At 41.0% G+C, this 12,128-nt stretch overlaps 1 protein-coding gene across 2 annotated transcripts; it reads left to right on the top strand.

Moving 5' to 3' along the window:
* Window positions 1-28: 28 nt before the first annotated feature.
* On the top strand, window positions 29-10,543 carry c39h2orf42 (chromosome 39 C2orf42 homolog). 2 transcript variants are annotated; one of them, XM_033013652.1, is made up of 8 exons: window positions 29-151; window positions 1,699-2,539; window positions 4,283-4,399; window positions 5,528-5,632; window positions 6,631-6,738; window positions 7,061-7,161; window positions 9,148-9,310; window positions 9,649-10,543. In XM_033013652.1, the coding sequence occupies exons 1-8, from the start codon at window positions 107-109 to the stop codon at window positions 9,855-9,857; spliced, it is 1,689 nt and encodes a 562-aa protein (XP_032869543.1). In that variant the 5' UTR covers window positions 29-106; the 3' UTR covers window positions 9,858-10,543. The 2 variants fall into 2 exon arrangements, with proteins under 2 accessions (XP_032869543.1, XP_032869544.1); XM_033013653.1 differs by lacking the exon at window positions 6,631-6,738.
* Window positions 10,544-12,128: the final 1,585 nt, after the last annotated feature.

The following is a 12,128-nucleotide window of genomic DNA, read 5'->3' as shown; positions in this document are numbered from 1 at the left end:
CCACGGGCAGCCAATCGCCGCTGTCGTTACAGCGCAGCGCCGAGCGGGTTTGTAAGGCGAAATGGCGGCGCGTCTGAGCGGAGCCCGGCCCTGACCGGGCGTTTACATGGAAGAGAAGGGGGAGGGAAGGCTAAACCACCTCCACAGCAAGGTACGTGTACTTTATACTACATGTCATTGTGTTGGGCAGACGACGGCCCGAGTGACACGGCGCCGCCATCAAGGCTGCTGTCGCCGGCTCTGCTGGGGGTGCGCACCCCCCCCGGGGATGATTGACAACCGGGATCACCAATCAGATCGCGGCCTTCCCGGTCCCGCCCGGGCTCCGGGCCAATCACAACCCGACGGAGGCGGGTCACTCACTCAACAGCAGTGCTGGAGTTACTCAGTGTGTCAGGCAGCATCTGTGGAGAGAAGGAATGTGTTGGTTTATCTCCAGACTCTTCTTCAGACTGTGAATCACAGGAGAGGGAGACTAGAGACACCAAAATAGTACATAGATTATGTAAGGTGTGAAAACGACAGATCAAAACAGACAGACACAAACTGCTGGAGTTACTCAGTTGGTCAGGCAGCATCTGTGGAGAGCTGATGGTTCGGCTCCAGACTCTTTTTCAGACTGTGAATCACAGGGGAGGGAGACTAGTGACACAGAAATGGTACTAAGAGCATGTTAGGTGTGTAAACGACAAATCAAAGCAGCCATACACAAACTTCTGGAGTTACTCAGTGGGTCTGTGGAGAGAAGGAATGGTCGAGACCCTTCTTCAGACTGAAGCAGAAGAGAGGGAGACTTGAGAAATAAAAAATAGTACAGAGCATGTTAGGTGTTGCTCATCATTATTGAGTAAATGTTTTTTATGAAGTGCTGGAGTTGCTACACTGACCTTATAGGTTGTTTCAAGACCATGAAAGGTGATAGGTAAAGATCCTTTAGTTTTAAACACTATTTCAAGCATTTCTGTTGTGCTTAATACAACTTACTGGTGAAGACCAGTATTTCACATTGCTAATGCAGTTTTATGGCAGGGCTTAGCAATATTAATTACAAATATTTACACAAGAAAATGTGATACATTAGCTGATTTTATTTTAATACACATTTCATGGTATTTAACTTTAAAAAGATTGGAAATGTGAAAGGCAATAAAATATTAGATTTTATGTGATATTACAGGATGCAGTTTGTAGGTGAAGGATGGGAGGAGGTGAAAGAAAAAGGAACATATTTATATTGCACCCTTCAAGACCACCAGGATGTTTCATTCAATAATTCAGTCAGCAATCGGGAGAAAGTATGTTAAAAATGATACAGCACAAGGAGAAGAAATCAGGACAAGTGATCGAAAAGTCTTAAGCAACAATTTAAGAAATAAAACAAAAGGCAAGGTGGTTTAGGGAAGGAATTCTGGCGCTTAGACCCTATGAAGCAGATCGTATCGTACATAGTAGCTACATGAAACTACATGAGCTGTAATGTATTGTGTGAACTCTTGCATCACCATCCTCCTACTTAATAGCAACATGTACGTTTTTTAAACCATTATCAGCTTGTCCTGGTATCTGGTAGCTACCCCATCATTGTAGTTCTTATTGTTGATGGAGGCCAGTTTTCCGATTTATATGTGTGCTTCAGTGTAATTATTTTAAGGCCTTACTTTGTTTTCTTTGCCGAGTTTAATCTCTGTTCTCTTGTAGGGTTTTAATCTGATAAGAAAAATGGAACAACATGCAGACAAGATGAAAACTCCGGCTTTTTTAGCTGATTTGGGCAAACCTACTTTACGGGGAATTAAGAAGTGCCCAAAGTGCGGCACATTCAATGGTACTCGTGGTTTGAGCTGCAAGAACAAAAGTTGTGGTGCTGTCTTCAGAGATGGAGCTCGAAAGCAACAACCCAGCGTCGATGCTGTCCGCATTGTCACCGGATCTTCTTCGCAGGTGTACTCAGTGAGACTTCGAGATCGAGGACCTGACTACAGAGGCTTTGTGGAACTGGGCACAACTGAGGCCATTCAGACAGTGGAGGGAACCATTATTACCCATATAACAGGCCGATGCTTGGTCCCCACGTGTTTCAAAGTATCTTCTCAAGGAGGTGCTGAGAACCAATGTCAGCATATTAAGCTTGCCGTCGAATGTCATATGGAAGCCACACCACATACGCTTAAGAGCTCTGTGTTGAACTCTCTTCAAGTGACCACTGAAATAAAGCAGGCTATCTGGAACTTGGCGACTGAATCGAGTGGGCCCCTGGTGCAGCGGATCACTAAAACTATCATGGTGGTGAAGTGCAAAGCTAGCCAGAAGCACAGTTTAGGATTTCTGCACGTTTCCTTCCATGAGAAAACTAGGACTAAAGGTGTTATGGAGCACAAGTTCTATTGTTCTTGCCAGGCCTTCAAAGCCAGCAAATCCAGCAGCAACAAAAAGGAGACATCAAAACATTGCATCCACTTCTATGCATGCATTTGTGCTTTTGCTAGCGATGAGAAGTTAGGGCAAGAGTTCTCATATTTCATCAATTTTGATTCTACTGGTAGGTGCAAAGATATGAATATAAATTAAACTGCATTAAATACTGAATTTCCAAATAATGTTGGAATGACTTGAAGTTCAACACAGACTTCCATCTTCTAACCTCATCAACTCTGGAAATACTAATGTGCAAATTGAGAATACTAATTTGAGATTAAGAAGGAGGTGTTGGGGCTCTTGGAGAGCATTAAGGTGGATAAATCCTCAGGACTTGATGGGATTTTGAGAGGGCTATTGAGAGAGGCAAGTGAGAAGATTGGGTAAGCAATCTTGATGAACATCTTTGCATCTTCTTTAACCACGGGCGAAGTCCTGGAGGACTGGAGAATAGCTAATGTTGTTCCTCTATTTAAGAAGGGAAGTAGAATGAACCCAGGGATTTATAGGCCAGTGAACCTCACGATAGTGGTTGGGAAGCTATTGGAAAGGGTACTTTGGGATGGAATTCACTCCCAATTGGATGAGAATGAGTTAATTACGGACAGCCAGCACGGCTTTGCACATGGCAGGTCATGTTTTACCAATTTGATCGAGGATTTTGAAGAGGTGGTGAAGGTGATCGATGAGGGTAGGACGGTGGATGTTACCTACATGGATTTTAGTAAGGAATTTGATAAAATCCCCCATTGTTGGTTGATCCAGAAGATTAAGATGCATGGGATAAATAATGACTAGATCATATGGATTCAGAACTGGTTTAACTGATAGAAGACTGAGGGTTTTGGTGGAGGGACAACATTCAGGCTGGATGTATGCGACCAGTGGTGTTCCGCAGAGATCTGTGCTAAATAATTTGGATGTAAATATAGACGGGTTGGTTAGTAAGTTTCTTATGATACCAAGATTGTGGCTTTGTGAGGAAGGCTGTCAAAGTATACAATGGGACATAGATTAGCTACAGAAATGGGTTCAGAAATGGCAGACAGTTTCTATCAAGCAAGTGTGAGGGGTTGCACTTTGGGAGGTCAAATGTAAGGGGAAAATACACAATTAATGAATGGCATTACCCTTATTGATGTGTAGATGGATCTTGGTGTTCAAGTCTATAACTTCCTGAAAGTGGTAACAATGATAGACAGAGTGGTAAAGAAAGCATGTGGTATTCGCTCAGCCCGCGTGAACCAACCTGATCTCCCAGCTGCTGGACACATTAATTCTCCTTCCCATTCCTATACAGACCTTTCTGTGCTTGGTCTCCTCCATTGTCAGAGTGAGGCTAAACGCAAATTGGAGGAGCAGCATCTCATATTTTGCTTGAGCAGTTTACAGAATTTTTTTTAGAGGATGGAAAATTCATATACTGAAGGGGATAGCTTTAACGTGAGAGGGGAAAAGTTTAAAGGAGATGTGCGGGGCAAGTTTACACAGAAGGTGGTGAGTGCCTGGAATGCTCTGCTGGAGGTGGTGGTTGAAGCAGGCATTTAAAAGACTTTTGGATCAGCAAATGCTAAATGCAGGGAATGGAGCGATATAGATTATGTGCAGGTAAATAAGTGATGGTTTTGGCATCACGTTCGGCACAGACATTGTGGGCCAAAGGGCCCGTTCTTGTGCTGTACTGTTCCAAGTTCCATGTTCATAAACATGCATTCCTTTCTGCACCTTGTACCTACGTAGCTTTTTGAACTATCAATGTTATCTTTCGCCTTCTTTGTGGATTAATATTTTCCTCCTTAATTCACTATTGAATTTATGAATATTAATTTTGAGATGCTGACCTAATATTGATTACAACTTTAATTAGGGCTTCAACCGAATTCTGAGAGGCGACTGCTGGCAATTTACCCCCAGGACTTCACAGCTCAGGCTGCAGCCAATGCCATTTCAAAAACAAAAAAGAGGAAAAAGGATGATTTAACAGGTAAGCACTTACACCACTACATTCCCCCCTGGGTAACATCACAATTAACAAGGTCAAATCACTAATGGGAGCACATAAACCATTTCAGACTTCACTGACGTCAGTAACGGTTTAGATTCCTCCTCCCGGCCATGGTTCTGTCCTGCTGTGGAATTGAAACCCTATATTGTTGCATAATGCATAAGTCTGCCATTTTATTCTATTTCAAAAAACCAACTGATTTCATCACTCCACCAGTAGTAGCTAGGTATTCAGCTGTCCTTATGTGACCTGGTATCAAGATTTATTACATTAATGCTCTTGCAAAGTGCATTAGCACATTTCATTATGTTAAGCCATCAGTTAAGTGCAGATTATTGCATCTTATTACATCAGGAAATGAAACTCTGTTCAGACTTTGCTGTTCAGCCACTGGACTCAAATCTACGGAACAGCATAGTCCAGTAATAGACTGACATTGCACACCTACAAATTGTTCCTTTTAATCAACCAGTTTTCTCTATCATTATTGTCGTTTAGCTTCTGTCCCAAAATCAGAACACAGTCATAGATACAGCACTGAAACAGCCCTTCAGTCCACCAAATCCATGCAGGTCATCAGCAAACCATCTGTCTATCTATATGTATTACATAAATGTGTTTTTAAATGTATTACTTTATGTGATGTCACCTGGTCACGTGTGTGACAGTCAGGTTCACTTTCCCAAGAATGGCCCTACTACATATGTAGGTGTAAAGTTAATGATGTTCGATCGTGGGCAACAATGCATTTGTGGAATTCTAACACGAGAAGGCACCCTCTCAGTAGCAACCACTTGCTGTGGTTTTCATGTTTGCATTGAAAATGGTTTAAAGCAAAAAAATAGTCAGCAGTTTGGTGTGGTGGAACACTAAGATATTATGCTGTGGATTAGTTACTAAGTAAGTTCCTGTCCAAATTCCTTTGCCAGTTATTTCTCACTTTCCAACATTAGGGTAGAATATGGTTTGCTTTCCAACAGTGTGAAAGAGTTCCACAGTGATAATGGCTGATGCCTAGAGAAAAGGTACCAGCCACCCAACATATAAATGTTCTTGTCTTTGGTGCAGCAGCTCATGTAGACTGTAGACCTTTCTTCCTTCTTTCAGCTGTGAGCCAACCCATAGATGAATCACAAGTGAACTTGTCATTTCAAGATTGGCTTGCTGGTGTCACTGAACGGATCAATCAAACTATGCATTACCAATTCGATGGTGAGCAATATGCTTTTATAAACTCTATAACTAAATCAAAGGTTCTTGCATTGTAGAATTGTCTTCTAATTGTTGCTGATAATACTACCAACAACTTTTTATTTTATCATAGTCTTGCTTTGTAATAATAAAATGTAATGCTGCATTACTTGGTGGTGACGCTTATTAGGAGAAATTACCAATGCCATTTTCACGTCCATTTTATTTGAATGATGACCACATGGTGCATTAGGGCACCAGTTACTTTCATCACTATAATCTGTGGCTGAAGAAAAAAAACTTTGTGCTTGTTCCCATAATAAATATTGGAATCACATTCAAAGTTAGAATCGCATTCAAATCCACTAAAATAGTGGACATAAAGTTCATTATATATCAGAACATTTGGGGAATATTGTCTTCAACAAGCATCCTCTCAAAATGCTCCTGCATTTTAGTACTGTAGTAACCTTGACAGTGTTACACAGCACCCGATGTGATTCACCAATATTCTTTTTCATAACATGATCTTTCCAAGCTGCACAAAATTATGTGCATGTTGGTTTCATATATCATTCACTCAGAGATCATTCAGAGATTCTAAGAAAAGGAGACAAAAGTGCTGGAGAAACTCAGCGGGTGAGGCAGCATCTATGGAGCGAAGGAAAGGGATGTGTTTTAAAAGTTTTCTACATCAACACACAATTAAAAAAACAAAAAACTCTGACTCTTTTTCTCTTTTGTGTGTTTACAGCAATAATTTTCACTCACTTCGGGAGCTGTCTCTCAAGCCATTTGCTCATTGACCATACTGTCAGTCACTTACGCTAAGGTGCCTTCCTTTGGGTTGATGTCAAAAGAATTATTTGGATTGATTACATTTCTGTTAAACCTTGCAAAGACATTACGCCATTAAAGAGAACTATACATGCAAGTTGTTGTTTGAGGTGCTGCATGATTGAAAGCTGTAGTTCACGTTATCAAGGGTGTAATTTCAATGCAGGTTGTTGTTAATGCAGGCAAACCTGAGCCGTTGGTGTTCCACGTCCCTCAGGCTTTCTTCGATGCTCTGCAGCAGAGAATTTCCATGGGAAGTAAAAAGAAACGCCTTCCTAACTCCACCACAGGTAATGCAAAATGCTCTATCATGCACTAGAGACAATTGTGGAATACTAGCTTGAAAATAGACCAGACCCCAGGACTATATCTTGGTTATAGTATGCGGGGAAAAAGTAGACCGGTAATAGAACAAAATAGATTTGAGAAGGGTAAAGGGAGAAATAGACCAACCACTGAGACCTTTACTTATTTGAAGTTACATAGTGAACAGTTGGTTTTAAATCACTAACTTCTGCCATGGGGTGAGGTTGGTTTGGTGGGGGCTCAGGAAATAACAGGAGAAATTAACTATCTTTCCTTTCCCTTTGTCTGTTTGTAACCTGAATTCAGGTTTTGTTCGTAAGGATGCATTACCTCTGGGAACGTTCTCCAAGTACACCTGGCAGATCACAAATGTTCTTCATATCAAACAGATATTTGATACCCCCGAGGTAGGTATTACATCTCTCAGAAGTGGTTCTAAAAATGGGATCGTGGGGGAGGGGGGAATTGAAAAAGAGAGATGGTTGAAATCTGCATTGTGCTAACAATATGTGCGGCAAAGAACTGCAGATGCTGGTTCAAAGTCTGAAGGACTCGACCCGAAACGCACCCATTCCTTGTCTCCAGAGATGCTGCCTGTCCCGCTGAGTTACTCCAGCATTTTGGTGTCTTGTGCTAACAATAACCCCCCTGAACAAAAACAAACCTTGATCTCAGGAGTGAATGCCGTTCCTTGAATTTTCACTTTCTGAGGAGATAAGAATGTATATCTTACATAGCTTAATTATTTACTGATTGAGCTGTCATGGTCTATGTACTGGTCATGGAATCACACTGCATAGAAGAGGCCATTCGGCCCATTTTGGTCTGTGCGGATTCTGTGAAAGCAAAGATCTTTCCCTCTGGTTTTGCAGGTTTTCTGTTCAAGTATCTATCCAACTCACTGTTGAAAGTAACTATTGAATCTGTTCTATTACGTGTGGGGGGAAAATTGGAAGTACATTCCATATGATAACAAATTTTGGAAATAACGACGTATTTATATAATGCAATGCAGCCAACAAAGTACTTTTGAAGTGTGGGCGTTGTTGTAATGTAGAAAATGTTTTGGCCAATATGTACACAGCAAGATCCTTGAAACACAATGTGGCAACAATCAAAGAGTCATTTGTGATTTTGGAAGGGTAAATATTGCCACGACACAGAGATATAACTCTCTCGTGATTTTGTGTCCAATCTTTATTTCTGGCAGCCCTCGGTATTGGTTTGGTGTGTCAGAATAGGTTTTTGTACTCGAGTCACTCAAATAAAAGTTGAATCATAAACTTCTAACTGACCAGTCCCAAGTGCCATTTTCTGCACTGCACAGTGGTAATGAGATTAAAGGTAGACAAAAAGGCGAGAAACTCAGTGGGTGAGGCAGCATCTATGGAGCATATAGAAACATAGAAATTAGGTGCAGGAGTAGGCCATTCGGCCCTTCGAGCCTGCACCGCCATTCAATATGATCATGGCTGATCATCCAACTCAGTATCCCGTACCTGCCTTCTCTCCATACCCTCTGATCCCCTTAGCCACAAGGGCCACATCTAACTCCCTCTTAAATATAGCCAATGAACTGGCCTCGATTACCCTCTGTGGCAGAGAGTTCCAGAGATTCACCACTCTCTGTGTGAAAAAAGTTCTTCTCATCTCGGTTTTAAAGGATTTCCCCCTTATCCTTAAGCTGTGACCCCTTGTCCTGGACTTCCCCAACATCGGGAGCAATCTTCCTGCATCTAGCCTGTCCAACCCCTTAAGAATTTTATAAGTTTCTATAAGATCCCCTCTCAATCTCCTAAATTCTAGAGAGTATAAACCAAGTCTATCCAGTCTTTCTTCATAAGACAGTCCTGACATCCCAGGAATCAGTCTGGTGAACCTTCTCTGCACTCCCTCTATGGCAATAATGTCCTTCCTCAGATTTGGAGACCAAAACTGTACGCAATACTCCAGGTGTGTTCTCACCAAGACCCTGTACAACTGCAGTAGAACCTCCCTGCTCCTATACTCAAATCCTTTTGCTATGAAAGCTAACATACCATTCGCTTTCTTCACTGCCTGCTGCACCTGCATGCCTACTTTCAATGACTGGTGTACCATGACACCCAGGTCTCGCTGCATCTCCCCTTTTCCTCGTCGGCCAAGCGAAGGAATAGGCGACATTTCGGGTCGAGACCCTTCTTCAGAATATCTGAAACAGGTGATCATGCAAATGAAATGCAAAACAAAAACACTGCCTTAGGTAAATCACATTTTTTTTAAATCACCCACTCGAAAGTTTGGGAGACAAACATTTTAGTCTGCTAACATTGTATTAATCTAATTAAAGTTGTGCACAGCAGAAAATGGCTCTCAGGACTGCTAACAATTCTTCCAACCTTTCTTTCTTACAGATGCCATTGGAGATAACCCGCAGTTTTGTTGAAAACCGTGATGGCACTTATGAGTTGTTCAAGTGCCCAAAGGTTCAGGTTGAAAGTATTGCTGAGGCTTACAGTCGGATGGAAAAGCAGCCAACTATTCGACCACTGGAACTTAAGACCTTCCTGAGAGTAGGTGAGTATATCTGCTGGTGACTGATGTTCGGGTGCTTCTATATTTAATATCTGAAGGTGAATATTAATGCTGCCGTTGCTCCTTAATTCATGACTGCTGTTAATTTTTTTTTTGTGATTTTGTTCTATTCGGAGAGTCTATTGGCATATCTGAACTATTCTTTCTTGTCATTCCTCCAGGAGAAATCAAATAAATAGAACTTAATAAAAGCTTGTTAAAAACCTTTTTGGCCAGTGTATGCCTGAGGATAAAACAAGATGTGGAACAGATTTTTGATTAAAGCTATGTTAATTTGTCCTTTTTGTGAATTTCACTGTGAAACTTTTATTCTCATCCAGGGAATATGTCTCCCGACCAGAAAGCACCTACTCCTTTTATAATTGAATGGATCCCAGATATTTTGCCTAAATCAAAGATTGGAGAAATGAGGATTAAGTTTGAGTATGGTCACCACCGGAATGGACACATTGAATATAGAGAACAGCAATCCTCTCTGGAACAGACTATGGAACTCAGTCCCTCCCTAGCCACCATCAATGTACATTGATATCCCGACTTCATGCAGTCTCCACCTCTACCTCCTGTGCAGGTAGAGAGAAAAACAAAGGTTCGGTGGCAGCGTTCAAAGGGAACGCAAAGGAGACCCTGGAAGGTCTGTTTTAAAGGTGAATGAGAGTGGTTGAAACTCCACAGATTTGGAACCCTTGGACAGAAGACTTGTGGACTAAGTTTCAAACTTCTTGACGTGTTAAACCCTGTGCAATTCCAGCTCAAAGCAGTGTTCAATTTTGACTATGAAAACGCATCACAGTATTTAAAAGACTAATCATATAAACATTTGAATTTGCATTTTCCCAATTGCCTGGGAGGCTGTCAACAACTTGCACAGATTGAGGAGAACTTGCATGGATCATTGTAAATTGGGAACATGCCTTATTTATTTGGCTTCCGTTTTCTCAGCTCAAGATTGACTGGTGGTGGCTTACATGCTTGTGATAAAGATCCAAAGAAAAATATACCTCGCATCACATTTGCTGCATAGTTTGCAAGGACACAGATCGAATTGCAGGAGCCCTTATCTGAGCAGAGACCATCACTTCTGGACACACTGGCAGCCATTTGGCACTCTGAAGTTGGAGTTTGCCATGAATCATTGTTGGCAGGGAAGGACAGATTCTGAAATGTAAAATAAAAGCTGAAAATACTAATAAAATCTCAGTAGGTTAGGCAGCATAGGATAGAATAGAATAGTTTATTGTCATTGTAACATGAACCATGTACAACGAAATTAAAAAATGTCAGCCAGTCAGTGCACCATTCAAACATTTCTAAAAGCTAACGATACATACAAGGTAAAATATTTAAAAAAAGATAAACAACTAAAATAAATATCATGAGACGTTGTTCGCCCGACAGTAAGTACACGCACACATACACAAAAAACACGAAGCACTGACCGGGAGGACATCGAGCCGCTGCAACTGTGTGCGCCGCCATTTTCCAGTCCTGTGCCGCCATTTTCCAGTCATCATCGGTGGGAAGAGAAACTTTTTTTAAACTCCATTGATGCTACCTGTTCAGTGAGAATCTGACTTGCTGAGTATTTTCAGAATTTTTCACATTTTAGTTTTCCAACATTTGCAGCTTTTTATTTTGCTTTGTTTTCTAAAATGTTACTGTCCGAACAGTAAAATTAGGAAATTTAAATTTTACAGTAAAATTATAAAAGTTAAATCCTTTGTATTATTTCTTGTGAGTGGTTCTAGTCATAGCATACAGTATCTGAACAGCAGGCAGTGGGGACAGAGCCATTCTGAATTTAGCAAAACCCAAAGTGCTGGAAGAATATTTTCTCAGGCAGCATTGTTGGAAGGAATGGACAGGCGACAGATGACATTTCTGGTTGGGAGACCTAAAACACTGTCGATTTCCTCCGAGATGCTGCCTGACCCACTGAGTTCTTCCAGCACTTTGTGTTTGGTCAAGATTCCAGCCTCTGCAGTCTCTTGTGTCTCTATGATTCATTGTTTCTATAGTTGGGTCCTTGGACTGCCCAGAACGCTTTACAACTAATTATTTCTAAAGTGCAATACCTATTCAACAGGAAAATAAATGAGCAAAGTCCCACTTAACTGTAAATGAAACAAGTGGCAGTTTTTTGTGGTAATAATCAAGGATGGGTTGTTGACCATGACAATCTACTGTTTTTTGAATTGTGATGTAGAATCTAATATATCAACCTGATAGTAGTATCTGCGGTCTTTGTTTAATGTCTCAATTACAACTATGCAACAATAACCCCCTTTCCCCAATGCTGGTCAACCACAGTCACTCGATCACATACCAGAGTCGAGCTTCAACCTGGAACCTTCTAACTAAAGGGTGTGAGTTTAAAGGAAAAGGGAATGTCCATGTTTTGCTTTGTTTCGTCTCTGCTGGTTTTACAGCAGCACCTTTTAAATACAGAATTTTCTCTTGTGCTTGAATTTTAATATAGCATCTTTCACAAACTCGGGACATCTGAAAGTGCTCTAAAACCAATTAAGTATTTTAGAAATCTAGACACTTTAGAATTGGAGGGCAGTCATTTTGTGAACAGCAATGAGATAATGATCAAATAATCTGAGTACTGTCATGTTGGTTAGGAGATTAAAATTTAGCCAAGCCAACGGGAACATCCATTTGATTCAAACTATGGAATTATCTACAATTACTTTAGAGGGAAATTTTAATAACTAATTAAACAGATTATATTTAACAGGGAAGCACTCCCTCAGCACTACATTGAAATGTCAGCCTAGATTACCTGCTCATGTAA

The sequence above is a fragment of the Amblyraja radiata genome, chromosome 39 (assembly GCF_010909765.2).
Source record: "Amblyraja radiata isolate CabotCenter1 chromosome 39, sAmbRad1.1.pri, whole genome shotgun sequence".
Taxonomy (NCBI): domain Eukaryota; kingdom Metazoa; phylum Chordata; class Chondrichthyes; order Rajiformes; family Rajidae; genus Amblyraja; species Amblyraja radiata.
The sequence above is the reverse complement of the archived record's forward strand: the minus strand, read 5'-3'. Positions and strand labels throughout refer to the sequence as shown.